Source organism: Colletotrichum destructivum, chromosome 7 (assembly GCF_034447905.1).
Source record: "Colletotrichum destructivum chromosome 7, complete sequence".
NCBI classification, from domain to species: domain Eukaryota; kingdom Fungi; phylum Ascomycota; class Sordariomycetes; order Glomerellales; family Glomerellaceae; genus Colletotrichum; species Colletotrichum destructivum.
Genome location: NC_085902.1, coordinates 1,224,689 through 1,250,288, shown reverse-complemented (window position 1 = coordinate 1,250,288; position 25,600 = coordinate 1,224,689). Strand labels below are relative to the sequence as shown.

The window sequence follows — 25,600 nt, the reverse complement described above, 5'->3', positions numbered from 1 at the left end:
GAGTATTCTGCAGAAACAACATGGCCCAGACGGCCTGAAGGAGATTTCCTTGCCCCAGTCGATTGTTGGGAAGGCCGAGGCTGCAGCACGCGATGCAAGCGGGCAGCAAGAGGATGGGATCCTCGCAATCGACATCAGGTTGCGTCAGCGACTGCAGCCTCCCGTGCAGAACAGCTGCTCTCCCAAGCTATTCGTAGATCTTGGCTACATGCCACGCGAAACTTTGTTGGCGATAGACTTGAGTGCCAAGAGCCTGGGTAACCTTGACCCGAGGCCCGTCATCCATGTGTCAACTGCCTGCATGAGGATGATGTGAAGAAGCAAGTATGCGGGCAGCTCATGTCCAAGCCTGGGCAAGATGAACCTCTGCCTTAGCAAAGCCTTCATAGTCGGTTCTTGTCGAATGGGGAGGTGTGGACGCTTTTCGTTTGGGCACAGACGGCAGTAAAATGGTACTCGGAGAGTCATAGCTAGCCGACAGTTGTCATTGTACGGCTTCGGGGTTGTCCTGAGCCACGGGTTCTGTAGTATTCGACGACAATGTCCAGACTTTGAGGGCGGAATCAGGGGTGATGCATGTCGAAGCCAAGCGCGGTTGGCCGTTGTCGTCCGTAGAACCAACCTCACTGTCCAGTTCGCGATCCGCATAGCTGGTCCACGCGCCAGAGCAAGTGGCGACGACGGAGCCGGTGGGGTGAACAGCAGCGCTTCCAACGGGTGATGTGTGGGCGGCCCAGTCCCATGACTTGTCAAGGACGCCATCCATGGCGCCAACGTCTTCATAAACGAGAACATTTCCCTGTTCTGTGCCGGCCCAGAGCTCGAAGCCACCGTAGTCCCCGCTTCCCGGAAATACATCACACGTTAACCTTTGCTGTGTGGTCGCGGTCCTGCCAACGAGCAGGTTCAGAGGCTGGCCCGTCCCACGAACATCGTAGACAAGGATTCCGCTTGCCTGGCGCTCGTTGATGGCCAGATATCGGCCACATGGACTCCAGATGGTTTGAACAATGCCGTTGCCGCCAACGTCTCGGCCGAAGTGAGCCTTGGTAACGCCATGAATGCTCCAATTCGCCACGGGCTTGTTCGTGCGCGTCACGTCGTAGAGACCCATCCAGCGAGACCAAGTGCCTGCCGCCACGATGGAAGCGCCGGACTCATCTGGGCGCTGGCTTGACAGGGTAGAGACCATTCCCTTCATACCAACACCGCCGCCCTTGAGAAGGTGCCGCTTGGAGGGGATTGTGGGGATTGTCAAGACAGGGCCATCAGAACCGGTTCTCGACACGTCGAAGTGGTCGAGACGATTTGTCGAACCGGCAAGGAAATGGGTGCCGGGCCAAGACCACAGGAGAGACTCGGGGCAGATGTACTCCTCTGTCTCGCGGCGAATCAGCTTGTAAGAGCACAGCGGGGGCGAAGACCGGGACTCTGGGAAGACGTGATACAGCTGGAGGGGATGGTCTTTGCAGGCGAGCAGAGCGAGTTGAGTCTGCGGCTCGGACAGTGAAAAATAGGGCGACAGAGCGGCCGAGTAGAAGGGTTCCGGGAGCTGCAGCTGACCATGGGGCGTCAAGAGCCGGGGCCGGCCGGTTGGGCTGAGGAGGTCTGCTGGCAAGACGTATGCCGACAGGCAGTTGTCCGAGGTAGAAGCGACGAGGGTTGTGCCGTCAGCAGTCCATTGGACTTGACGAAAGAAGTTGGTCGGTCTTGGGAGATTGACAGGGTCGTCGGCGGCTATCTCGGTAGTAGCAACGAGATCCAGCGAGGGGGCAGAAGGGTCCTTGGGCGGTGAACTACTGGTTTCGTGAAGCAGTACAGGGTCTGCATCCTTGGTTTCAGAAGAATGCATCGCCGGTGTGGAAGTTGGCAAAGAGGTGCGCTAGCATTACTCGATGGCCAGTGTGATTGGCAACGCAAAAGTGAGGCTGGAGGTGAAGACGAATCAAGAATCTGCAGTGGTGAGGATCCAACTGGGGCGAGTTAGAGATGTGCGGTGAGTTGCAGGAGAAATAGCTAGGTAAAACAAGTCAGGCTTGTCGATTGGGCTGTAGCTGGATGCGATGAAGGGTGGTGATGCCTTCGTCTGGTGGCCGAGCGTGAGGTAAAGGGGAGGAAGACACAACATGCAATTGTGCTGATGTTGTGAGCTGCTTTCTGTGTTTGCGTGCAACTGGGAAAAGAGTGGGGAAGGGAGACTGACTGTTGTTCGGTGAGGGATCCAGTAGGCTGTCTTACCGAAGGCCGAGCATTTCCACCGTGGGCTTCACCGAGGAGCGCACATGGACACGGATTTGGAGGGTAGCGTTGTGGGCCTTGATGTGGTCCGTGTTATGGTGGTGAGAGGAGCGGGAGGGAGGGGAAAGGATAGGAGAGAGGGGGAGAGAAAGTGCTGGCCTTTCTCAGCCTGTGGTGTTGGCTTCCTTCTCCTGCTTCTCCAAGAAAATAATTCCAGCAAAACAGAACGGTGGGAAATGCTTAAAGTAGGTAGCCAGCCATCTATCTGTCCCTACCTACCTTATCTACCTAGGTAGGTACCTAGGTAGGGTCCCCAAGGTAATGTAAGGATTAGGAAGGTGTCTAGCTACCACCTTAGGTACCTAGATACCGATACCTTTACCTGGATCCAGCGCCTCCCGCTCCAGCTTGGGCAGGTGTTACCGTGTGAGATACCGTGGGGACGTCGTCGGGCAGGCGCGCAGTGAGGGCAACGACGCGACGTCATGGCACTGCGAACGATGCATGTTCCTGGCCCTAGCGCTGAGAACACAGGGCAGCCAGGCGCCGGGGGCGCTCTCAGCAGTCGCATAATCCCCAACCCCGCTGTATCCGGCTTCTATTCTCCCCGTACGCCCATCCAAGTATCCGTACCTACCTACCTACCTACCTAGTTATCTGCGCTGCCAACCTAACCTTTCGGAGACAGCACCGGACTCAACACACCGTTTCAACCAAATCTACACCTGACATACATCCCATCCCGTCCGCGATCCATCCAGCCAGGTGAGTCTTTGCAGAGACATCTTCCAGATTCATGGCTCTTGTCTGCCCTCTGCCGACTCAAATTCGGTTTCTTCTGCGCCCAGGCTAACCGCACCTCACCCACCACACAGACACAGTCAGTTAGTCAATCGGACGCCGGACTTCCTCGCCCACACACCATTTCGTACCCGCCCACCCAACACAGTGTCGTCCCATCTCTCGACCATCTTCTCTGTCATTTCGGCTTCATCCCCGCCCCAAATCACCGACCGACCGACCGAACGAACCGAAGCGAGACGACCTCATATCCCGCGGCCTACCGATTTATTCCTGCTCCCCCGACGGTTTCGCAATGCCGAGCTAGCCCTGCCTTCCTCTCCCACCCTACCGCTTTCGCCTGTGGCCTTGTAACCTCCGTCATCTCACACTCGCGTCGCGACGGACATACCGCCCACGGGGATACCCGAATCAAGCACGAAGCAGAACCATCTCGACAGCTGGGGGGCTGTGTGTTGTTGTGCTGCAACCTGCTCTCGACCAAACCTGTCCTGTAAACCGACACCAGCAACCGCCTTGCTTTCCACGATAACCCTCCAAGGATGGTTGCTACCATCTTCGACGACCGCTGTGCGGAGCTTCGCGCTCCCGGCTTCCTCAACCTGACAATCTCCATGTGAGCTAAAACAAACCCCCTCCTCCCCTACTTTCACCTGTATGCCGAACGTAGGCTGACATCCTGCCGCCTCTAGCATTATCCTCATCGGACTCCTCGTCTCGTACTTGCCTCAACACTACCGCATCATCGCCAGAGGCACCTCGGAGGGCATCTCGCCGTGGTTCGTCCTGCTGGGAGTCACGTCCGCGACTGCCGGATTTGCCAATATCCTAACCGTCGCTCCCTCGAGGCGCGACATAGCATGCTGCTCCGAGCTGGGCACTTTCGAATGCGCCGCTGGTCTACTGGGAATCGCCCAGCTGGGCGTGCAGTGGATCTCCTTTGCGTTGATGTGAGTCGGAACTTTTCCCTCTCAGTTTCCCTTTCTCCTTCGCTGGCGCCCTTGTTCATCTCCATGATGATTGTATTATGCTAACGCAGTGCTCAGCCTTGTCTTGTTCCTCGTCTTCTTCCGCTACAGCGACGCCAACATTCCCGATGAGGAGCTCGTCGACACCCCGCCGTCGTGGCATACCGCCATCATGGTCGGCCTGCTCTGCCTGCTGCACGGCCTGCTGGTCATAATCCTGACCGTTGTCTTCACCGTCGCCCTCCGCGACCACCTCGACTTCTGGGCCAATCTTCTCGGGGTCATGGCGGCAGCCCTCGCGGCTGTGCAGTACATTCCCCAGATCTGGACGACGTACCACATCAAGCATGTCGGCAGTCTGAGTATCCCTATGATGTGCATCCAGACTCCGGGCGGCTTCCTCTTCGCCGGCAGCCTGTTTGTAAGACTGGGCTGGGAGGGCTGGAGCACCTGGGGCATCTTTATCCTTACCGCATTCATGCAGGGCGTCCTGCTCGTTATGGCCGTCTACTACGAGTTCCAGGAGCACCACGGGGACATACACTCCCCAGCGCTCGTCGACGAACCCAGACGGCCCAACCCAATCAGGACCTACTCGGAGGGCTGGGAGCAGGGTCTGCCCGGCCCGTACACGGCCCATCCCGAGCGGTACGCCGACACGGAGGAGGAGCTGGAGCGGCTACAAGATAGGGAAGAGCGGCAGGTCGAAAGGGAGACGAGACCCCTTCTTCGCCCGGGCGGCATTGGCGACCCACACAAGAACTACAATGCCACGGACGACTAAAGGCGTGAGGCGCGCCATCTCATTTTTCTCATCTCATCTCTCGCGGGCCATACCGATGACACATCATGGATGACCTTGCAAATTGCATTAGCTTTGTTCCTTGAATGCATCTTGTCCGTGACTTGAGAATTCGCCAATGGTGATGGTTTTGAAATGGCGCTGGATCGCAGGATCGGATATCAAGCTTCCGTGCCATCGAACGTGCTCCTCAACGGCTATCATTTGCCGGATGTATTTGCCGGGGAACAGATCACTGTGGACTGGCTGTTTTGCTCTTGCAGGCAACGTTACAAGGAACCGAGACCTAGCCGGACGGTGCATCTACAGCCGCGGCCTTGGTCTTGCTTAGTAAAAGCTATACAGCATGGCCACGGAAAGCGATGGAACACACACACACAGACACACACACACACACACGAGCCCATGGGATCACATAGTGGCCGCGCATCACGGACAGTCGGGGGGCAAGAGGTACACCGACGACGGAGGACCATCACGAAGCAGGACCGCACTTCCGTCCCCACTAAACCCCCCCTCCCCCATCGGAGCCGTCACCGGCACATCTGCCAGGGTCCCACGGCACGGGAAGCTGTCAAGCGGAGGCACACACGTCTTGTATTTCGTCTCCTCAAGAACCCAAGGAAAAGAAGTCTTTCAAGAAGTTGCTCGGAGAAGAGGACAAAACGAGCCTCGAAAAAAAAGAGAAACCCCCATGTCTAATGCGCTCTTCCCCCATGAGTGAGGTTAAGTTCAAGTCAGGTCGAGGTCACATCTATCGGGCGATTTCCCCCCCTTGATGCACAATCCATCTAGCCAAGACAGTTGCAGTCTGGTAAGTCTATGACAAACAAAACCAAAATGGAAAAAACGAACAAAAACAGGTTGGAAGGCGAAGTGGTTGAACAAGTACGTGTGAGGGGCGAGAGGTTCACAATCGGTCGGTCGGTCGGTCGGTCGGCCAGGCATCATCAGCACATCTCCCACAACGGCCGGGGTAGGTTCGTGCGCTTCTTGGGCCCCGGACGCCCGCTCGTGTCGCGCACCGTCACGTAGACGACCTTGCGGGCGGGCTCGCCCGTCGTGACGGAGTGGGACTGGAGGCCGTAGTAGTCCGAGATGGAGTGCGTAAGCCATCGCCTATGTCAATCAAGAGTCAGCCAAAGGATGCCCAGTGAGGCGAAGGTGCTCCCCATCTCTCTCTCTCTGGAAACCACATGACAAACGTCGAAGAAAGGGAGAGGAGGGGAGAGGGGAGGCCATCATGCACATACTTGAACGAGGCGCTCTCGTCATCCCCCAGCGAGTCAAACACCATGCCCGTGTCGACCTCTTCGCTGCCCACCTCCCTGCGCGCCTTCTTCCACCCCTTCCCCGCGGCGGCCATGCCCCGGCGCCCGACGAAGACGATCTCCTCGTCCTCGCTGTCGCCCTCGGCGTCGCTGTCGTCGCGGCGGTCGCGCAGGAAGTCCCGGACGGGCTCCTCGAGCACGCGGACCCACCCGCGGACGGCGGGCGTGCGCTTGGCCGTGTCGCGTAGGTCGCGCGGCACCTCGCCGACGCCGAGGCCCGTGGCGGAGCCGTCCTTTCGCTGCTGCCGCTTGCGCTGGGCCTGCAGCTTGGACGTCTTGTCCTCGATGCGTTGCCGGAGTCCCGTGTCCCAGAACTGGGCGACCTGATAGGGGACGACCTGGACCGGGTAGGTCGGGTGGACTTCCCAGTCGCTAGGGAGAGGGGGTTGGACGTTGGGGACGCCGACGAGACGGTCTGGAGGAGAGAAAGGGTCAGCGGTGATGGATGCAAACGGAAGCCGGGTGGATGAAAGAGATGAGACAATATGGAGGGACAGGGCAAGACGGACCGTTTTCCCAGCGACGACGCTGCCGGCTGCCCTCGTTGCCCTTCAGCAGCGCGTCCCTCTTCTTCTGGCTGTCCCTCCTGCTCAGGGGCCTTCTTATAGGAGTCTGCTGTGCGGGCGGCAGCGCGTCATCGGCGTCGGCGGCAGCGGCGATGGTGACGGCGGCCTTAGCCTTGGCCTGCTCATCAAGGTTGATGGCGAGCGGCGCGCCGGTACCGCGGGCAACAGGGCTCACACTCAGGGACTCGAGGGCAGAGATGGTCCATGCCTCGATGTCAACGGAGCCCGCCGTCGCGCTCTGGGCGGCGAGGAGGGCGGCGACCGGGGTCTGGGACTGGGGCGGGACGTCGGGGTTCGCTTCGGCGGTCGGGTTGTGGGTGTCTCCGGGAGGAGGGACGGCGCCGTAGATTGCCATGCTGGGCGGGAATCGGTTGCGATGTGATGTCGGGTGGTTTGGCGGCTAGATCGGACCTTGGATGGCTGTCGAGAGGAGAGAGATAGAGGCAGCGAGATGGGCAACGAGGTAGGGTTCAGGGCTGCCGATAAGGGCGATAAGCGCGGCGATGGCGTGGTGGGGGTTCCTGGAGGTCGTGCTGATAAGAGTCGAAGGGAGGGCGTTCGGAGAATGGGGATGACAGAGCGTGAGGTCCTGAATCCCAGCACAAGCCAACAATGTGTCGGGAGGGGGGTCAGATGGAGAGGTCTAAAGGATATTGGGAGACGTAGAGACGGGTATACGATGATAGATGCGGAAAGATTGGGAGGAAGAGGAACGAGCAACACATGAACAAGAGAACGAGAGCACGGGGGAAGATGGAAGCGGAACCCGGGGTCGCGTTAGCGTTAGCTCCGGGGGGCATGGGAGATCCACCATGACACATTCGATATCGGAGCTTCCTCCAATCACGACGCGAGCGCAAAACCACGTTCCTCGGTGAATGAATCACAGGCGCGTGTCATCCACCCACCCCGGACAACCGAGTCTACCTCAAGTGAAGCCTCACCTTAGGCGCTCAAGGTTCCCCGAGGTTCAATGAGCGAATGCCGCTGGACTCTTACTTTTCACAACTTTATTGGAAAATGAGAAGAACGAGAAAATCGAAGAGGCATACCATCGGGGTTTGTTCAAGAAGAGTTCGGCTAGTAATAAGGTCATCGCGGCTGGCGGAGAAATGGCACAGCGACATTTTCTCTCATGACTGCAAAACTGCAAAAGTAAAACGATAATCACAGTTCCCAGGCTGCCTCTGACTCATCATCCACCAAGACAAACACTCATTTGGATCCTCATCAAGGTCGTCCTAATGACCCTCCTCATGTCCTCCCTGACCGGACCATCAACCCCCCTCAGACTGGGTTAGACATCGTCAGAGGTCGTCAGACCAACGTCGGAACCGTCCACGGCGACCAGCTATCAACATTAAAGTTGTTATACGTCTGGTCCGTCCTGAAAACCCCCGTCGACACGCTGGTTTGCCCGAGAAGGAACCGGCCGATAAACGCGTTCAACTCGCCCTGCTGCGCAGCGGGGAAGCTGCAGTGCCCGTGGTTCCCGACCTGGCTGTACCCGAATCCGTCCAGCGCCCCAAGCGCCCGCCACTGCTTCCGCGCACCGCCCATGCACCCGTACGTGCTCATCGTCCCCAGCCACTCAAAGTCGGGGTTCTCCATCACGTATACAGCCCTCGGCGCGATGAGCCCCGCGAGCATGTGGTGGTCGAACGGGAGCCGGTCGACGCTGCCCGTGTACTGGTTGAAGGCCGGCCCGAACCACGGGTTCTCCCCGACGATCTGCTTGGCATCCTGCACCGTGAAGCCGTTTCGGTTCTGCCAGTCGGCGATCCGCCAGCATCCAGCGCCCCCGGCCCCGGACTCCTGCGGCAGCGTGAGCGCGATTCGGGGTTCGAACGCGCCGGCCACCATGGCCCCCTTGCCGTTGCGGGAGCACCCCGTCACGCCCAGACGCCTGGGGTCGATGCCCACCGAGGGCGTCAGCTCCAACGCGTCGACGATGCGGGACACGGCCCACGACCAGGCCATCAGGGCGCCTGCGCTGTGCCCGCTCCCGTACAGGTCGTAAAACTTTCCCTTGCCTCGTGATCCGCTGCCTTGCTGCTGAGCGATCTCGTCGTTGTTGAAGGTGATGGTGCCCACGTTCGACGGGATGGGGATGCTTGCGGCGCCGAAGGCGATGATGGCCGGGACGCTGTTGCCGCTGGGCTTGGTGACTGTCACGGCGAAAGAGGTGGACTTGCCACCGTCCGACACGTTGATGGTGAGCTTGTTCCCGGAGTATGACGCCGTGATGGATTGCGGTTTAGGAGGGAGGGTGCCGAGCTCAAGGCGCTGGAGCTGGGAGCTGATTTCTGCTTGCTTGCAAGTCCAGTCGGCCTTGGATGTGACCTTACCTCCGTTCTGGAACGTGAAGGGATCGGGCAGAACCGAACTGGAGGCCCCGAGGCCGCTAGGAAGAGCGGGGCATGCGGTGCCGCCACCGCCGGGCACCGTGGACGTCGCCGACGGGGTCGTGACTGGGCTTCCACCGGGCGATGTCGTGGTGGTTTGCAAAGTCGAAGAATAAGAAGAAGGAGACGGTTGGGCTGGGCCTGTTGTGGGTAAAGAGCTTCCTGGAACACACTGCGAATACCAGTCATTCTGATATCGGCAGAAATATCCCGAGATGCATGTCGTTCCGCCCGTGTGCCCGACACCACCGCATTGGGCCCACGCGCCTTGCTGTGCCCTCGCAAGTCCAAGTAGCGCCGCCCATGGCAGGATGAGGCAGATGGTAGCGCGCATTGTTCAAATTGATGTTTCGACAATCGCGGTTGCTGAACGACTCTGGCCGACGATCCGACTCAGTATTTGATCAATACCTTCTGTCACAAGCCCATATTTATACCAGAATGCCTTCGGCATCTTGGCATCCCCAAAACAAGACCGGAACATCACTTTCGCAGTACCAAAACTTTCTTCCCCCTCAACTTCGTCGTCAGAACCGACATCTGCACATTTGGCGGCTGAGCTTTGCTTTGGGTTGCATCCAAAGGCCTCGTGGCCCTCGACCGGGAGAACGGCAAAATGCCCACCGCTTTAGCCTAAACGGACATCATCAAGAACTTGAAGAGAGATAATGCGAATGTCATGACCTTTGATTCATTGAACCTCTGTCCCGGGCGGCCGGATGTGTTCTTACACTACTTCAGGCAAGTCGGCGACCGGCGAAGAAAACAAAACCTCAACCTCCTTGATCAATCGTTCCATCACTGCACACTGCAAACACCCATGCTATTCCAATTGCACCCGCAGTCGCCAAGCAGTATGTGCAAAGGCAACGTTGCATGCATCCCAGTGCTTTCTTCCGTCAGTGGACACTTTCTTCCCGAGGATCCTTCTGTGAAGCCGGAGACCTAGACAGAGTGATTGATGGTCAGAAGAGACCCCGGGTCAGAGAATAGTGCTGAACTTGCCTCGTCGATCTGCCAACCTTCAACGCGTCGATAATTTGTGGACGGCGGAAAGAGTCACAGTGGAAAGAGAGGTTGATGGTCGCGTTCATCAGGCCAGGGGTGGATTCTGTCTCTCGAGTCAGCGTTTCTGGAGGTCAGCTGCGAAGTATCGAAGTACATGTATCTCCCAAAGAAGAACTGTGCCTCCGTCTTGCCCTTTGAGTGCAACTACTCTTGTGCGTGCTCGAGAGGCCGATACGAAAGGGCCTGGGTTGAAGACTCTTCTGAGCTATTGTCGATAGAAAGCAAGGACTCCTGTCGCGACCGCGGTGGCGTATGCGCTTTACAGGCTTTCTCGATGGGGAAGAACATGCTGTCGCTGAGCACCCACCATCGGATTGGCGAAAAGGCTTTCCTGTCGGAGGGTTCGTTCGTGGAATACCGGAGCCGAACGATCAGATTTAGGGCGATGCTGACTTTGTTTAATCGCATGGTTGGATTCCGGGCGCTGGTAGGAGTCGGATGCGATGATGCCTCGTGCCTCCAGGTGCCCGAGAGACTCGAGATCCCGGGTCCAAGTCGCTTTTCCGTCTGAGGGATAGTTGTGCTCCTACTACCCCAGGAATCCAGTCTCATGAACCAATTGAGGGAGACGAGGTGTGGATGATTAAGATGTATGGAATTTGCTGTGGCCGGCCCAGAAACATGAACCCTTGGATGAACTCTTTGATGAGTATTAAAGAAGAGGGTGCTTGCCGAGGGCTAGGATCGAAGTATTGCCGAGCTGAAAAGGACGGGTGTAAGACGGACGGAGGTCTGATTTTGCATCGCAACATGCCAGAGGTGGTGGTGGAAGTGAAAAGGCCGAAAGGCCGAAAGCAGCATGAACATGCGGCTCCAAAATGTTGAGCTGAAATGTTGAGCTGAAATGAGTGGTTGATGTGGAAAGGTTGAAGCCGTGAAGGTTGAATCTGTTGCCCCAGAAAAATAAAATGATGGCTTGCGCAAGGTTGTCGAGAGATGAAACGAGCATACTACTAAGAGTGCCGGAGGAAATGGGTGGTGAAAAAGTTTGGGTCTGCTATTGCAACCCAAGACGGTGTGAAGGAGATAACGGAGAGCCACAGAGATTCTGCTGCCTCAGAATGATGAAGCGGTACTGTGGTTGGATTGGAATGAGAGAGTGATATCGCGAAGCGTGGATCTGCTGCCTCGGAAATACGAGAGTTACGGATGATAAAGCGGAAAAGTGGCCGGTGGCCAAAGAGATTCTGCTACCTCAGAATGTTGGGGTGGTAGTGTGGTTGGATTGGAATGAGAGAATGAAGGCGAAGTGGTGCCGAAAGCGTGGATCTGCTGCCCCAGAGACGCAAGAGTCAAGGTTGTAAAGTGAAAGAGGTGGTCGAGTGCCAGAAACAATCTGTTGCCCCAGAATGTTGAAGTCAAGAGAATGATGGTGATGAGGTGGGTGAGTGAAGTCGCGATGATTCCGCGAAGAGTGAATCTGCTGCCCCAGAAACACAAGATGAATTGTGGATGGCCGAGTGCCAATATGGTGTTGTGGAGGTGGCTGAGAGCCAAGAGAAAACAATCTGCTGCCCCAGAATGTCGAAGGAAAATAGTGGTTGAGTAAAATGTGTGGGTGGTGCCGCGAAGTGAAGACGCGAAACGTGAATCTGCTGCCCCAGAGACACGAGATGATGAAGTGCGGATGGCCGAAGGCCAAACAATCTGCTGCCTCAGAATGTTGAAGTCAAGAAAATGATGATGAAGTGAGTGATCGAGGTTGAGAGTAATCGAGGTTGAACCGTGAATCTGCTGCCCCAGAAACACGAGATGATGAAGTGCGGATGGCGCTGCCCCAGACTTTTGAAGTCGAGAAAATGATTGTGATGAAGTTGGTGAATGAAGTCAAGAAGTGATACCGCAAAGTGTAAATCTGCTTCCCCAGAGACACGCGAAGATGAAGCATGGCCGAAAGCCAAGATGGTGGTGGTGTGGAGATGGCTGAGACCCAAAGGGATTCATTCTATTGCCCAAGAATGCGAGATGTGAATTTTAAGTAAAGTGACGGTTGAAGAGTGTAAGTCATGATTCTGCTGCCCAAGAAACACGAGACGATGAGGTGAAGATGAGTGAAAGCCAAAGTGATTGAGTGGGGATGACCGAGAGTCAAAACGACGGAGTGAAGATGGTCGAGACCCAGGATGATGAAGTGAAGATGGCCGAAAGCCAAGAAGGTTCTGCTGCCCCAGAATGCGAGATGTGAATGTCGAGATAAGTGACGGTTCAAGAGGTTGGTCATGGTTCTGCTGCTTCAGAGACCATCGATTTGCCGGACTGGTTTGTTATGATGAAAGGCGAAAGTGGATGAGAGATCGAGGTGTCAAGAAACTCATGTTGATGAAAGTGGTTCGAGTGATGTGTTGGATGAGAGACCGAAGGCTGTGAGTGGTTGAGAGAAGCCGTGTTCGAGGTCAAGATGTTGAGATAGTGTTGATGAAAGTGGTTCAAGTGATGAGTTGGATGAAGACCGAAGGCTGTGAGTGGTTGAGAAAGAAAACCAAGGTCAAGACCAAGAGAGATGATGAGTCTCCCAAATGATTGCAGCTGGTCCAGAGTTGAGAATATTCTCCAGATGGCAATGATGACTGGGCCGCCACAAGAGATGAAGTGTGACGGGTGTGAGTGAATGAGAACCCCAGGCCGGATCGTGAATGATGATGATATTCGATCCGTTGTCGTGTTAGCTTCGTCGTCTTCGATCGCCCGATCGCGATTTCGACTACTGACAGCCGACACCACGTGAAGGTGCGACATTGTCGGCTTGCTTTTTTAACGAGGGGAGCTCCTCAGAAACCCGAAACTCTGTTCGGGGGGCGAAAACCCCATCCCATCATGATGGGGGTAAATGATCCTGTGTGCTCGGCAGGAAGCATGTATTGTCGTTCGACGAGGCGAGAACCACGACCTCAAGTCGAAAAGGATGAAAGCCGGAAACCAGAAGCCAGAACCAGAAGCGGCCGAAACAACGACGAAAGCGAAACCATCTCAACAGAAGACAAGGCCCCGGACGAGACTAGGTCTCGGACGAGAATCCCTGTCGACGTCGGATGGCACGCGGCGGGCGGGTGAGCTCTATGCCCTGAGGCAGCTCGAACGACCGCCCTTCGACGAAGTTGCTCCATTGCTCACCAAAGGGAAGGTCCCAATCGGGGTTCGTACCGTACTCATTGACGCGGCGAGGGATGCACCAAAACCAGGGCCATTGCCACCAGTGGTCTCCCAGCGCAGCACGGACGTTGCCGATTGTTCCCAGATCCCACGGATTGAAAGGGACGACCACATGCTCGAATCCATCCGGCCCTGTGAGGCCAATAGGCCAGGCAGGTTGCGGACGGTTTCGGACGAAGGTGCCCAACTCGTGGTGAGTCTGATTCCGGAATACCTGGTTCTTCCACTGACCCCAGAAAGGAGCCAGCTTAACCCAAAGGAAAACCATCGGGAGGAAGAGGGCGGCGACGACGTAAGGCAGGTGCGTCCATGTCGACCACCACGATCCCAAGGACCACGAAATGATGCCGAGGGAAACCAGATGAAAGATCACGATGTACACTGTGAAAAGGAGGTAGGATTTCTGTGTGGGCAAGCACACAGGCGTCCAAAGCCACCAACACTGGAGAAACAGTCAGATGGATTCTGCAGACCAGATGAGAGAGGAGATAAGACTTACGTAGTGATCCCACAAGGGGAAGCAGTCGAGATCCTTCCTCTTGTGCGTGTACCCGTGGTAAACGCGGTCCAGGATCGGCCGGTGCCCTCCCTCTTCAGGACACTGCCTTTTCAGGCAGTCCAGACACTGGTTGGGGCGGCGACCAATACCAACCCAGTGGGCAGATGCCACTGGGTCCCTGAGGGCCTGCATCGTGGGCTTCAGGGCTAGCACAGCTCCTGAAGGAAACCGGTAGCCCTTCCGCAACAAACGACAACTAGTCCACCACAGGTGGGCAAGACTGCCTCCTGTGAGGCCAAGGACGACAAGGTAAAAACCGAGCAGAGTGCAGGCACGGGGGAGGTCGTTCGGGTCGGGACGAAAGAGCAGACGACCCTTCCGAAGACCGGAAGCCGGGAGAATGTAAGAACCCACTGAAAATTGTCCAATGTTATTATTGATGAGACGAAAGGATTAGAGAATGGATGCTTACCAAGAAAGTGAGTGACAAGCCAGGTGTGGCCGATGAGGTCGACCACGAGCAAGACCGGGATCCACGCAGACACGCCGAAAAAGACAGCGACGACGAGTGCAAAAATACCCTGCCGAAGCAGGGAGAGGACAGCCCGGGGGGACGTCAATGCCAAAGGCACCGACTCAGGCGACGACTCGGACGACATGGCGGCCGAGGGAGAGGGAGAGGGAGAGGAGGCGGAGCAGACAACGAGCAGAAGCCGTGAGAAAAAAAGGTCGACAAAACCGAAGAGGCAGATTCGTGTTTTTGAAATTCGACTACGGAAAAGTCAGCGATCCAGAACATCGTCAATCAGGCGAACGAGCGTGCGAAAGGCCGAAAAGGGCGGGGTTGACAAACCGGTTTTAAATCTCGAGAGGCTGAAGAGAGAAGAAAAGAAGAAGAAGAGGGACGAGATCGAGGCGAGCTTATAAGAAGGAAATCAGCCGTACACGACTTCGAACGAGAGGCAAGAACGGAGGGCAGGCGCGCACCTGCCCTGTTGTCTAGCAGACCTTCCTTCCTCCTCCTCATTTCAAAGTGGCAGGATGGGGATGGCTCGTGGGAGAAGGCAAGTACGGCAGGGGCAACATGGTAAGAGTTCGATTCACAAGGAAAGCGGGAATGACAGCATCCCAAGCAGCATCCCAAACCTATGTCATCCGCACATCTCTTTCCACGGGACGGACGATAAAGCCTGACTTCTTTTCGTGGCTGGTGAGCCATTTAATCCGGAAGTAGCACATCGAAATTGGATTTTAGCAGGAGGGGGACGGCTGAAAGTCAAAGGTAGAAAGGCGACGAGAACAGACCAGGACAATAGAGTTCCGCAAGTAATAGGGCAGACCGCAGCTTGCAGGAGGAAAGTGGGCAAGGCAGTCAGAAAACAGACGGAGGTCACTGTTGTATGTTATATTAGACAACGTTGACCGATGTTATGAGATAGGGTATGAAAATAGATGTAGATATTTGACTGCAAAGGTAAGGCACTGCACAGAATATTTATCACCTAGGCAATACAACAGATAAAAGACCGCATGAGATGGCAATAGGATGTCAAGCAATGTACTAGGTTAGTCAGTGGATGAGGCATTGGACCAAGCACTAGAAGAATCACTGGATAAGAAACTGGTCAAAGAAGGCACAGACACAAAACCGTTGTATTTAAACCAATTCCAAGCCGACCCATTATGTAGAGGAGTGTGAGGTAGAGAGAGAGATGGAGAGTATGTGTGTGTGTCTCTGTGTGTTTGGGTGTGGTTGTGTGTGGCTGTATGTGGATTTGTATGGTTGTGTAATTGTATGTGGTTGTGTGTGGTTGTTTGTGTGTCTATGAGAGAGAGAGAGTCTGTGTGTAGTTGTGCCTCTATTCTCTGCGAGGATGTGGCGACATCGAATCGATGAATTCCGATGTTGGCGATCTAGTGCGCGTTGCACACATCCTCGAACCAGGTCTGGCCCAGGTTGATATCCTCGTCGTTGCAGTCCGAGGTCGAACAGGCGCTGAGCCAGTTCATATCCCACATGCGGAGGTGCCAGAGCTTGTCCTCGCAAAAGTCCCGGATCCCGACCTTGTTAACGTCAGGGGGATAGGCGTGGTTGGTGGATTGGAAGCACTTCTGCCAGCACTCGGGGAGACGGTCGAGTGGAAGGTGGTCATTGGAAAGGCTTCCAGTGTCCTTGGGCTCGCCTCGTCGAGTGACGATGGCGAGAGCAGAGGTGAAGATAATAGGAAGTCTCATCTTAACTGCTTGGACGGTTGTTTGTTTGTTTGTTTGATAGTGAGGGTCCGAGAGATGAAGAATCGTCTCAGGAGAGGTTTGTATGAAGGAGGAGGTGGTATGAGTGAAGAAGAAGTGTGTGATTGTGTGAAGAGGTTTGTTTGATGTGAAGGTCAATCAGAAAGCAGCTTGACAGAAGTGAAGTGGTGTCTGGCTTGAGATTCTGATGGTTGATGATTCTTTTAGAAATCCTGATCAATTTGAAGGGGGACCGGGAGCCTTCTTATAGGGAGACTCGACCCGTCTACGATGGATGCTACAATCATTCCACGTACCAAGGTCTGGGATCCGATGGTTGAGGTGTCCTATACCCTAGGGGAGGCGACCCCAATACCATTGGCACAACCAGAAGCCTTCAAAGTTTTGGATTCGGTGGTTCAGATGGCTGAGAGCGTGTTAGACGGCCTTGGGAGGGCCGACTGAACCAAAGCTCACATTGACACTCGTGGAACGGGAGGAACTGGTAACCCATGTTCTTCAACATGTCTGCCGAAATGACTCTGCCTGGAGAGAAGCCCTTGATCAGTGACCTTCTGTCCAGTCAGCTGCTTCATCGACCATCTAGACAACAACCTAATGCTAAATCCAGCGTTCGTTCAGGATTTTCGGCAAGTGCTGACTCTGCTGGCTCATCGGGTTCCGGAGAATGTGCCTTACCAGTGTCCCATAAAGTGCCGACTCCACTTCCTGTTCCGATGCCTCGATTGTTCGGCCAGATGCCGCGACCACTTTCTTTTACAGTAGGGGAAAGGGGGGGTGGGTCCTGATATCTCATTCAAAAAAAAAAACCCGGAAAGTGTGAGTGGCAGCGAGCAGCTACGTCTTATGGCCCGCGCATCATAGAATTGGGCAGTCTTTAGGCATGGTTGAACTGCTGGGTCTGGATTTGAGAACCACCCTGGGCAGTCACGGATGGACCGCTTTCGCAGTCATTCTACAAGCCAGTTGACTCAATTCCACGATCCACACCAAAATGGAACAAAAAACATACAACACCAGGTATTCGCTGGTCGTCACCGACCCAACTACTAATCCGGCCCTCACTGGCTTATCTATGGGAGAGCGGACGGGATCCCGAGTTCTCCAGTGGGTATGGTCGTATGTGATATGCCGTAAAGCTTGAGCTGGTTATGTTGAATGGAAGGATGAGCAGGTGCAGCCAGGCCGGGTTCCATGTGGTCAACGAAAGCACAAACTCACTCTATCTTTTCGCCAAAGGTCTTTCCCGAGCACCGAGTGCACTGGAGGTTACGCTTCAGATTTCTGGGGAAAGAACCGAGAAGCAGGTGCGGACGTTGACAGGACCGACGTTGAAATTTGGTTCCAGTGAGACTAAACGGCCTCGGGGATGGATCCACATTTGCAAGTTCCCGTTTGGGAGACCCAGGCCAACCACTGATGCCAAAAAAGGGGAAGGGTACCGGTCTGGGGAGGTACTTGGTAAGTGCTTGCACAGAAGAATTCCAAGGCTAGTAGGGAGGGAGCAGCGTTGCATCAGCCCTTGTAGGACTGAAGGGGCGCCGACAACCCTGCACCAGGTCCAAAGGTCAGGCAAGCACATCCGCACGGTGTGAAGTGAATGGACAAGGTCAACCATGTAGACTTTTTCAATTGACTCACCGGTTCCATCAAGGTGTATGTATGTGCAGGGAAAGAAACGTGCCCCGTTCTGACACAGCTTTGTAGGAAAGACTTGGTTGACGCCAAAAGCTACTGCACTTTGGCATGCAGCGTACCTAGGTAGGTAGATAGGTAGATGGTCTAACTGAGTCACACAATTGTCTGTGGTGCCGTGCCGTGCACTACCTGCCTTTGCCTTGTTGTCGGATTCTGGTCGGCCGGTGGTTTCTTCTCTTGTTGTAGTCTCGACTCGTTGTCATGGCTTGCAGTGGCTACCAACCTTATCCAGGCGCTTACCTAGACACATCTAATGCAAAGTGTCTTGGGCGTGCCTCGTTCATTGTGACATACGGACACAGCAAATCAGGTAGGCAGGTAATCGAGGTACACACCTACTTATCTCTCCGTTCTCCGCTTCCTTCTGCTTCGGTAACAGACCGCCATATAGTTTCTGCCCAAGTTCCAGTCTTGACTCTCTATATTGTCCGATGCAAGTGTGCTGCCGGGCATGCCTCCATTTTTTATCCGCGTATTCGGGACCACAACAGATTGCCGCATCAGGCGAAGTGGAGTTATATTCACGACCTCCGATTGGCGGAAGGAAGCATTCGATGGTCTCGAGGTCAGGATGAAGCCTCCAGATGCATGAACGTGACCCCGAAGTCCAACATGGGATTCACTTGCTTTGTGCAAGGAAAGACGAGTGTTGATCTGTGCGGACAATAGTCAATCAGCAGCGATAAGGGAAAGAACTCAAGGACAACCCTGAGTTCGTCGTCGCACTCCAAAGCCATCTTGAATACTTTTGTTTGTTTTTGAGAATCAAGTTGTTTATTTTAACATTGGTGTCTCCGCCATGACTCGCACGCAATACATTTGACGATTCTTGCATTGGCTGGCCTTGCGTCGAAGGATCTTGGTGGCGCGACACCCTCCGGGACACAGGCTGTGGCGTTCGCCAAGTAGCTAGACAGGAGACAAATGCATGGGATATGCACCATGCTAGTTTGTTGAGGTGCATGATTCATCATGTGGTGCATTGTACCGCTGTGGGAAGGTTAGTCGCAGCGGATTGTGGATGAGCACAACCGTGGTGTTGACGTCGAACTGAGGTTATTCCTAATGTCGGTGCGGACAGTCGAAGGGCAATAAATGTCCAAGGTGGGATCCAGACCAGGTGCATTTGGCTGTATGATGTAATCAATCCAAAATTCTCGTCCGTTGGTTCGCCGGATCAGTCGGGCAAACGGAGCCGGAGGGCGATAAGTTGACAGCTGACAGGGGTCGAAATTTGATCACAGGGGGGGCGGCACCCGCCCTGGACGCCGCATGGCGCACGTTGCGTGCTGGTTCCTCGCCGATTACCACATCAAATCGATGGATCCCGCCCATCCCGCGGGCGCGCGCCCCCCAAGTAGCCCGCCCTGCCCGAGAGATGCCCGCTGACGCCCCAGACCTTTCTTGGGGCGACCTCGCACATTGCGCTGGCGAGTAGACGTTCTTCTTTTCCCTCTTCTTCCAGAAACCGCGATTTTGTTACACCGCATCCCCTCAAAGAGCCGCCATTTCGACCGAGGAAAGACTGAAAACCACCACCATGACGACCGACTCCGCCGCTGCCGACCCTGCGACCAGGGTCAAATCCGCCGCTTCGACGGTATCCGACGTCGGGTACCCTCACGGCCATCTGGGCCACCTCAGCGAGCACGAGGAGGCGCAGTTAGCCGCCTTCAAGACACTGGTAGAGGAGAAGGGGCTGTACAAGCCTGGCCCGCCAGCGTCCCACGACGACCCGACTCTACTGTGAGCTGCCCCCCTCCTCTCCATACCCCTCCTAAGGTACTCGGCGCCTTCGTGTGCGCCGGAATGGCCGGAAGACGAAGCGGTAGTTCTGACTTTCCCCCCCCTTTGCGTCATACTGCAGCCGATACCTGCGCGCCCGAAGATGGGTTCCCGAGGACGCCCTGACGCAGTTCAAAGATACGGAGGATTGGCGCGCCGCCAACGACATTGACGTGCTCTACGAGACCATCGACCTTGACGCTTTCGAGCAGAGCCGCCGGCTGTACCCCCAATGGCTCGGTCGTCGAGACAAGCGCGGCATTCCCGTCTACCTGTTTGAGGTCAAGACGCTTGACAACAAGGCCATCTCCAACTACGAGAAGCTGGGCAAGGACTCGAGCTTCAGCAAGGCCAAGTTCGACGGCAAGACCCCGGCCGGCATGTTGCGCCTCTTTGCGCTCTACGAGAACCTCACGCGCTTCACCCAGCCCTTGTCCACGCAGCTCCAGGACCGCGAGCACCGCGAAACCCCGATCACGCTGAGCACCAACATTGTGGACATCTCCGGGGTCAGCCTGAAGCAGTTCTGGAACCTCAAGTCGCACATGCAGGCCGCCAGTCAGCTCGCGACGGCGCACTACCCTGAGACGCTAGACCGTGAGTGACGATGTCCCTCCATCCCGAGCATGAATTGAGCGACTGACAAGACCCCGTGCAGGCATCTTCATCATCGGCGCGCCCGTGTTCTTCTCCACCGTCTGGGGCTGGATCAAGCGCTGGTTCGACCCCATCACCGTGTCCAAGATCTTCATCCTGAGCCCCCACGAGGTGCTGCCGACCCTCGAGCAGTTCATCGAGCGACGCAACATCCCGAAGCAGTACGGCGGCGAACTCGAGTTCAAGTTCGGCGACCAGCCGACGGTCGACCCGGCGTGGGAGGGCGTGGTGCGGTGGGAGAACGGCCACAGCTCTTTTAAGTCGCGGCCCGCCATTTGGCGCGAGAACGAGGACGGCACCCGCGTAGAGTGCGTCGGCATTGGCAGCGTCAACGGCGTCGAGCAAAAGGAGCTCATCTGCTCCGTCCCCAAGGCGTGGCCGTCCAAGACGAGCGCGCCAGCGGCCGAGCCAACGCCCGCTGCCACGCCCGTAACCAAGGAGGGCAGCGTGACGGAGGGAACGCAGACGGCGCCGGCGTCGGAGATGCAGAGGCTGTCCATCTCCGATACCAAGGAGATCGCCGAGAAGCACACCGAGGGCAGCACGGCGTCGCCGCCCACGGGAGCGGCATAGACATCTTCGGTCTGAATCGTTAGAAGCTGTGATCACACACTTGGTTGGGCATTACAGCATCGGTCTGTTTTGTAATTTGGGTGCGGCTTACGAAATACCCCAGAGGGCGCTGGCCCTCTTCAAGGGAACGAACGGGAGCAGGATCTTCGGGTGAGGCAACATGGGCTGGAGTTTTTAAACATATAATAACGATATGTTCAAGGCATCATTTTAATTCAAAACATGGTATCTCATGACGTCGCATCGTCCCATCTACCGAGGACCCTGGGTCTCATGCAGGGCCACCTCTAGATTCGATCATCCCATCTGTGACAGCACGGTCCCCGGGTCCATTTCGTCCGTGTGTAGTCTATATGTGGTGTTGTAAATGATGTGTACGCAGGCAGACAAAGCCTAATACCGCCCCAACGCCCCTCTAGCAAAATCCCAAAAGCCTCCCCCTATTGTCTATCTCCGCCACAACCGCCGCCAATCTACCCCGAGTATCCCCTCCTCTTCCGCCACTCCGCCACGCCCTTCTCGATCTCGCCCCACGACACGCCGTCGCGCACGAGCTGCATCGTGACGCCAAGGCTCTCGGTCTCGCGGTTCCGGCTCTCGTCGTCGAAGAAGAGCATGTCGGTGAAGGGGATCCCCGTCTTGCGGAAGATGGTCTCGAAGTGGCGGATCTTGCTGCTCGGGTAGATCTCGAGCGGGCCGTCAAAGTACTCGAGCGCCTTCTTTGTCTTCTCCTTCTTGCCCGTCCCGTTACCGCTGCCGATGCCGCCTTCGTCGACGCTCGGTGGCGGCACGTGCAGCAGCTTCAGCATGTCGCGGGCGAGGTCAGGCGCCGAGGTGCGCGAGGCGACAGCGATCTTGACGCCGGCCAGCGGCAGAGTGTAAAGGATGCGCGGGACATCCGGGTAGAAGGCGAAGGACTCGCCGTGGCGGTCGGCGACGGCGGAGTGCGTGGCGTTGGCCTTGAGGGGCGCGGCGACGTGGGTGTCGACCCAGAAAGGCCATAGAGTGTAGTCGAGGTCAAAGACGATGAGCTTGGGCAGCGGGAGGTCGTCAGTGAGGATGCGCGGGAGGGAGAGGGAGGACGTCGTCGAGGTCGAGGGCGTGCCGAGGGTTGTTGTGCTGCCGCCCTGCGGGTTCTTGGAGAGTTTCTTGGGCATTGCGGCGGGTGAGGGGGTCTGACCGACGGATTGATGTCGGTTGCCTGTTTGTTGCGCTGAGGAGGAGGGCGAAGAGGGAGAGAAGATCTAGGCGATGGTGGAGGGAGGTGTGAATGGGAGAGTGAAATGATCCCGAGGAGGGGCAAAACTGGTGGTTGCGATTGCGACTCCTGGCGATGATGAGCTTCGTCATTGCGCTGGCGCACAGGCTATTGTGGTGGGGGTCACTGAAAAGGTACGTACTTTTGGATACGCCCGGACCAGGAAGCCCCCCTTCCTTCCAGGGCCCCAGCGATAGGTGGACGGGGGGGGGGGGGCAAAAACGAACAGGAAGGGGAAAATCATGGAGAAAAATCAAATCCCATCATGTCCCTCCCACTGATGCTGAATCCGGCTTGGACATTGAGATGCCGACGCGGAATATTCTTGGTCCTACGACATTTTCATGCCCACCATGAATAAATGCTATCCTAAACGAGACCAAATCCAGAGGTACAATTCATTTCACTGACATGAGAGAGGTCATTTAGGGAGACAATGTTCCAAACAAAATGCCACGCGACAAACAACCTGCGAAACTGACAAAAAGATTAACTCGACGTTGGCCTGATTCGAACAGACGCTCCCGAAGGAACAAGATTTCTAGTCTTGCGCATTAGACCACTCTGCCACAACGCCAGATGAGGAATCCGCTTTGAAGCGGGGATGGAAGAATTGTGCTCTCTGCGACAAGAAGGAGGAGAGACATCCCGGCCATCGTGGGACTGGTGTGTCCTCCATTGGAGGATGGTCAATGTCCTGGCCGAGGCGGTGAAGGGCGCCGACGCGAGGGAACCCCCGGTGGACTCTAACCATGCGGGCTTCGGCCCTGACTCACCTTTTCGGTACAAGGCCGCCCGCCTACATCGGCCCCAACGCGTTCCCCCGCCAGCTGGCCCACTCCCGAGTCACTATTCGGCCCAGGACGGAATCGGGTGGAGGCGACCGGGCCCGGAAGTGCCGTCAGTTGGAACTGGTGGTCCAGACAAGCCGCTGGAGACGGCCGTGTCGTCGAGGGTTGAGATCTGTACGGTTGCCATTTGCCGAATGTCTGTTGCATGAGACACACCCCATTTCAACCGATACTTTGCGGATTTGCGGACTTACGGGGTTCTTCGCCGCCGGCAAGGTGCCGATCGATAATTACAAGTAGACACCCCACGGCTGGGCGACGAACGAACGAACCAACCAGTTCCTGGCGGCCCTGCAAACTTTCGCTGTTTGTTGTATCGATTCGGAGCTACTTTTTGATCCCGGGAGCTATGGCCACTCGTCCCGACGCGCATTTCGTCCTTCCCTCGTCTGACTCTCGGCTTGTCGAAAGGGGCTGTCAGGCAGGCATCTCGCTCGGGAGATTCGCTCGGCAATGGGGATGACGCAGATCGCAGATCAAAGAGACATCCATACCTGTGATCAGTCTGTTTCGCCCCCCTGAGGTGCTGAGCGGCACCTCTGACGCTGGGGTCGGCACATTCGCTGGCGACGACATCTCTCCGAACGCCACGACCCCGAACCGCTGTCTGAGTTTCGGCATCGCGCCATCCCAAGTTGCACAGCAACGCCTCCAAGAACAGGACCGACGCCACTAATCCTTCCCACCGGACTCTGACACTGCAGCGCAAGTACCGAGCGTACGACGTCCGATGGACCTATGTTGGGGTAATGCGGGGAGATAAACATGATGGATCCCCCACGTCCAGCAGCACATTATACGACGAAGAGCCACCCACCAGCCGAAATAATACGACTGCAACTCTCGAAAGACCTGTCTGTAGCTTGTTACGTGCTGGCAAAGCCTCGAAATCGCCGCAATACTGCTCGCCTGCACTCTACAACTCCAGAATCATCCCGACGACCGTGCCTACGCTCGAATTACAGGCAGCCATGCCCGACAGACAGATCCAGCTCGTCCGCCTCGCGCACGTCTTTTACAAGCACAAGAACATCGAGGCCGCCCGCAAGTTCTACGATGACTTCGGTTTCTTCGAGTTCCAGCGCACGGGAAACAGAACCTATTATCGCGGCTACGGCACAGAGCCGTTTGTGATATGCGCCATCGAGGCGGCCGAGGATGAGTTCGGAGGTCCGGCGTTCGTTGTAGAGTCGATGGCGGACCTCGAGCAAGCCTCCAAAACGCTGCCAGACGCGACAGAAATCTACGACCTCAAGGACGTGCCGGGGGGCGGTAAATGTGTCAGCTTCAAGGACCCGGTCGACGGCTGGCCGCTCCATCTCGTCTACGGCCAGACACCCGTCGAGAGAGCCGACCCGGGGTTTCCTAACCTCAAGTTCAACTTCGTGAGTCGAGACAGAGAGGCGGTTACCCGTTGTGTAGGACTCGACTGACGATCCCTGTGCAGCCGACAGAGAAGCACCGCGAGGTCAACCACAAGCAGCGCTTCACGAAGCGCCCGGCGCCGGTGCATAAGCTCGGCCATTTCGGCGTCTGCCTGACCAACTTTGACAAGGCGTACGAGTTCTACACCAGCCACTTCAACCTCTACCCCAGCGAGGTGAGTACCGAGTGCCGACTACCAAGTCGCGCAAGTCGCATGGACCCCACATCGTCGTCTAACATAAGTCGCGCAGCTCGTCCACGCGCCGGACAACAAGGACAAGAAGGTGACAGTCTTCTTCCGCCTCGCGCGCGGTAAGGAATTCGTCGACCACCACTGCTTCTTCTTCTTCGAGGGCCCCAAGTTCCATGTGCACCACTCGTCGTTTGAGACGCACGACTTCGACACGCAGGTGCTTGGGCACGACTGGTTGAGAGAGCAGGGCCACAAGAGCTGCTGGGGCGTGGGCCGGCACATCATGGGCAGCCAGATCTTCGACTACTGGTACGTTGCGTTCAGGATGCTGCTAGGAAAACGGCCCTTGGCGAACGGAGAAGGCTGACACTGCGACAGGTTCGACCCCTCGCGTTTCATCATGGAGCACTACGTCGATGGCGACCTGCTCGACGACACAGAGGAGACGCACCACAACCCGGCATCGCCGGACAATCTCCACATCTGGGGTAAGTCGGTTCATTTGCCCGGTGGAGCAAGCAAACGTACTGACGGAGGAATGTCTAGGGCCCGAGGTGCCGGCCGACTTTTTGCAGTGATCGGATCCAGAGAGGGAGGATTTTTCTTCTTTTCATCGCCGCGAGAACATGTGACATATCCTGTTTTAGCACGACACTGTCGTGATGGCCTCCCTCAAGTGGAGCCATTCACCCGGACCGAACGGATGCGCAGTAGCCGGAATAACAGGTCCTCTTGTCCTGCATCGTGACGGTTCCGCACGCGTATTGAGGCATGCTGTCGCCCGGCACATAGGTAGTAGTCTAGGAGAATTAAGCCGCTTTCACCTGCTTTTGTTGTTGTTGCTGCTGGAGAGAAGTCATGGCTTGCACAGTCGCCTGCAACCAAGACGGATCGGTAAACCTAGAGGACAGGTCATTGCCAACAGGGCATCGCCCTGTTTTCAACATGATCGTCGCGGTAGAAGGACGGTAGAAGCCGCCTCCTCAGACTCGTGCGCATTGTCATCAGGGAGCATCAGCCGGACTTTCCAATACCGTCGATAAGCGCCCCTTGACATTGCTGCTGTTTGCCCCCCCCCC

The 25,600-nt window shown here is 56.3% G+C and overlaps 12 protein-coding genes across 12 annotated transcripts; 3 read left to right on the top strand and 9 right to left on the bottom strand.

Moving 5' to 3' along the window:
- CDEST_10931 (Putative WD40/YVTN repeat-like-containing domain superfamily) lies at positions 1 to 2,335 on the bottom strand. The gene has a single exon (XM_062927087.1). The coding sequence runs from the start codon at positions 1,850 to 1,852 to the stop codon at positions 485 to 487; it is 1,368 nt and encodes a 455-aa protein (XP_062783138.1). The 5' UTR covers positions 1,853 to 2,335; the 3' UTR covers positions 1 to 484.
- A 553-nt stretch (positions 2,336 to 2,888) lies between these two features.
- CDEST_10930 (uncharacterized protein) lies at positions 2,889 to 5,360 on the top strand. Its single transcript, XM_062927086.1, has 4 exons — positions 2,889 to 3,003; positions 3,114 to 3,655; positions 3,732 to 3,989; positions 4,086 to 5,360. The coding sequence occupies exons 2-4, from the start codon at positions 3,582 to 3,584 to the stop codon at positions 4,789 to 4,791; spliced, it is 1,038 nt and encodes a 345-aa protein (XP_062783137.1). The 5' UTR covers positions 2,889 to 3,003; positions 3,114 to 3,581; the 3' UTR covers positions 4,792 to 5,360.
- A 59-nt stretch (positions 5,361 to 5,419) lies between these two features.
- On the bottom strand, positions 5,420 to 7,987 carry CDEST_10929 (Putative R3H domain-containing protein). The gene is made up of 3 exons (XM_062927085.1): positions 6,650 to 7,987; positions 6,063 to 6,555; positions 5,420 to 5,928 (listed from the first exon to the last, which is right to left on the bottom strand). Exons 1-3 carry the CDS (start codon positions 7,059 to 7,061, stop codon positions 5,760 to 5,762), a joined length of 1,074 nt encoding a protein of 357 aa, XP_062783136.1. The 5' UTR covers positions 7,062 to 7,987; the 3' UTR covers positions 5,420 to 5,759.
- A 6-nt stretch (positions 7,988 to 7,993) lies between these two features.
- Positions 7,994 to 9,453, bottom strand: CDEST_10928 (Putative Cellulose-binding domain, fungal, alpha/Beta hydrolase). Its single transcript, XM_062927084.1, has one exon. The coding sequence runs from the start codon at positions 9,443 to 9,445 to the stop codon at positions 8,024 to 8,026; it is 1,422 nt and encodes a 473-aa protein (XP_062783135.1). The 5' UTR covers positions 9,446 to 9,453; the 3' UTR covers positions 7,994 to 8,023.
- An 870-nt stretch (positions 9,454 to 10,323) lies between these two features.
- Positions 10,324 to 10,923, bottom strand: CDEST_10927 (uncharacterized protein; the record flags this gene model as incomplete). Its single annotated transcript, XM_062927083.1, has 2 exons — positions 10,324 to 10,857; positions 10,906 to 10,923. The coding sequence occupies 2 exons, from the start codon at positions 10,921 to 10,923 to the stop codon at positions 10,324 to 10,326; spliced, it is 552 nt and encodes a 183-aa protein (XP_062783134.1).
- A 399-nt stretch (positions 10,924 to 11,322) lies between these two features.
- On the bottom strand, positions 11,323 to 12,400 carry CDEST_10926 (uncharacterized protein; the record flags this gene model as incomplete). The annotated part of the gene is made up of 3 exons (XM_062927082.1): positions 11,323 to 11,961; positions 12,021 to 12,102; positions 12,168 to 12,400. The coding sequence occupies 3 exons, from the start codon at positions 12,398 to 12,400 to the stop codon at positions 11,323 to 11,325; spliced, it is 954 nt and encodes a 317-aa protein (XP_062783133.1).
- Positions 12,401 to 13,174: 774 nt separating this feature from the next.
- Positions 13,175 to 14,487, bottom strand: CDEST_10925 (uncharacterized protein; the record flags this gene model as incomplete). The annotated part of the gene is made up of 3 exons (XM_062927081.1): positions 13,175 to 13,771; positions 13,829 to 14,241; positions 14,301 to 14,487. The coding sequence occupies 3 exons, from the start codon at positions 14,485 to 14,487 to the stop codon at positions 13,175 to 13,177; spliced, it is 1,197 nt and encodes a 398-aa protein (XP_062783132.1).
- A 1,255-nt stretch (positions 14,488 to 15,742) lies between these two features.
- CDEST_10924 (uncharacterized protein) lies at positions 15,743 to 16,063 on the bottom strand (the record flags this gene model as incomplete). Its single annotated transcript, XM_062927080.1, has 1 exon — positions 15,743 to 16,063. One exon carries the CDS (start codon positions 16,061 to 16,063, stop codon positions 15,743 to 15,745), a length of 321 nt encoding a protein of 106 aa, XP_062783131.1.
- Positions 16,064 to 18,558: 2,495 nt separating this feature from the next.
- CDEST_10923 (uncharacterized protein) lies at positions 18,559 to 18,838 on the bottom strand (the record flags this gene model as incomplete). Its single annotated transcript, XM_062927079.1, has 1 exon — positions 18,559 to 18,838. The coding sequence occupies exon 1, from the start codon at positions 18,760 to 18,762 to the stop codon at positions 18,559 to 18,561; it is 204 nt and encodes a 67-aa protein (XP_062783130.1). The 5' UTR covers positions 18,763 to 18,838.
- Positions 18,839 to 19,189: 351 nt separating this feature from the next.
- Positions 19,190 to 21,263, top strand: CDEST_10922 (Putative CRAL-TRIO lipid binding domain, CRAL/TRIO domain, CRAL/TRIO domain superfamily). The gene is made up of 3 exons (XM_062927078.1): positions 19,190 to 19,525; positions 19,647 to 20,161; positions 20,223 to 21,263. The coding sequence occupies exons 1-3, from the start codon at positions 19,320 to 19,322 to the stop codon at positions 20,792 to 20,794; spliced, it is 1,293 nt and encodes a 430-aa protein (XP_062783129.1). The 5' UTR covers positions 19,190 to 19,319; the 3' UTR covers positions 20,795 to 21,263.
- A 1-nt stretch (position 21,264) lies between these two features.
- Positions 21,265 to 22,128, bottom strand: CDEST_10921 (Putative HAD-superfamily phosphatase, subfamily IIIC, HAD superfamily). The gene has a single exon (XM_062927077.1). The coding sequence runs from the start codon at positions 21,949 to 21,951 to the stop codon at positions 21,268 to 21,270; it is 684 nt and encodes a 227-aa protein (XP_062783128.1). The 5' UTR covers positions 21,952 to 22,128; the 3' UTR covers positions 21,265 to 21,267.
- A 1,427-nt stretch (positions 22,129 to 23,555) lies between these two features.
- Positions 23,556 to 25,336, top strand: CDEST_10920 (Putative glyoxalase/Bleomycin resistance protein/Dihydroxybiphenyl dioxygenase). The gene is made up of 5 exons (XM_062927076.1): positions 23,556 to 24,288; positions 24,351 to 24,503; positions 24,580 to 24,830; positions 24,900 to 25,009; positions 25,068 to 25,336. The coding sequence occupies exons 1-5, from the start codon at positions 23,653 to 23,655 to the stop codon at positions 25,097 to 25,099; spliced, it is 1,182 nt and encodes a 393-aa protein (XP_062783127.1). The 5' UTR covers positions 23,556 to 23,652; the 3' UTR covers positions 25,100 to 25,336.
- Positions 25,337 to 25,600: the final 264 nt, after the last annotated feature.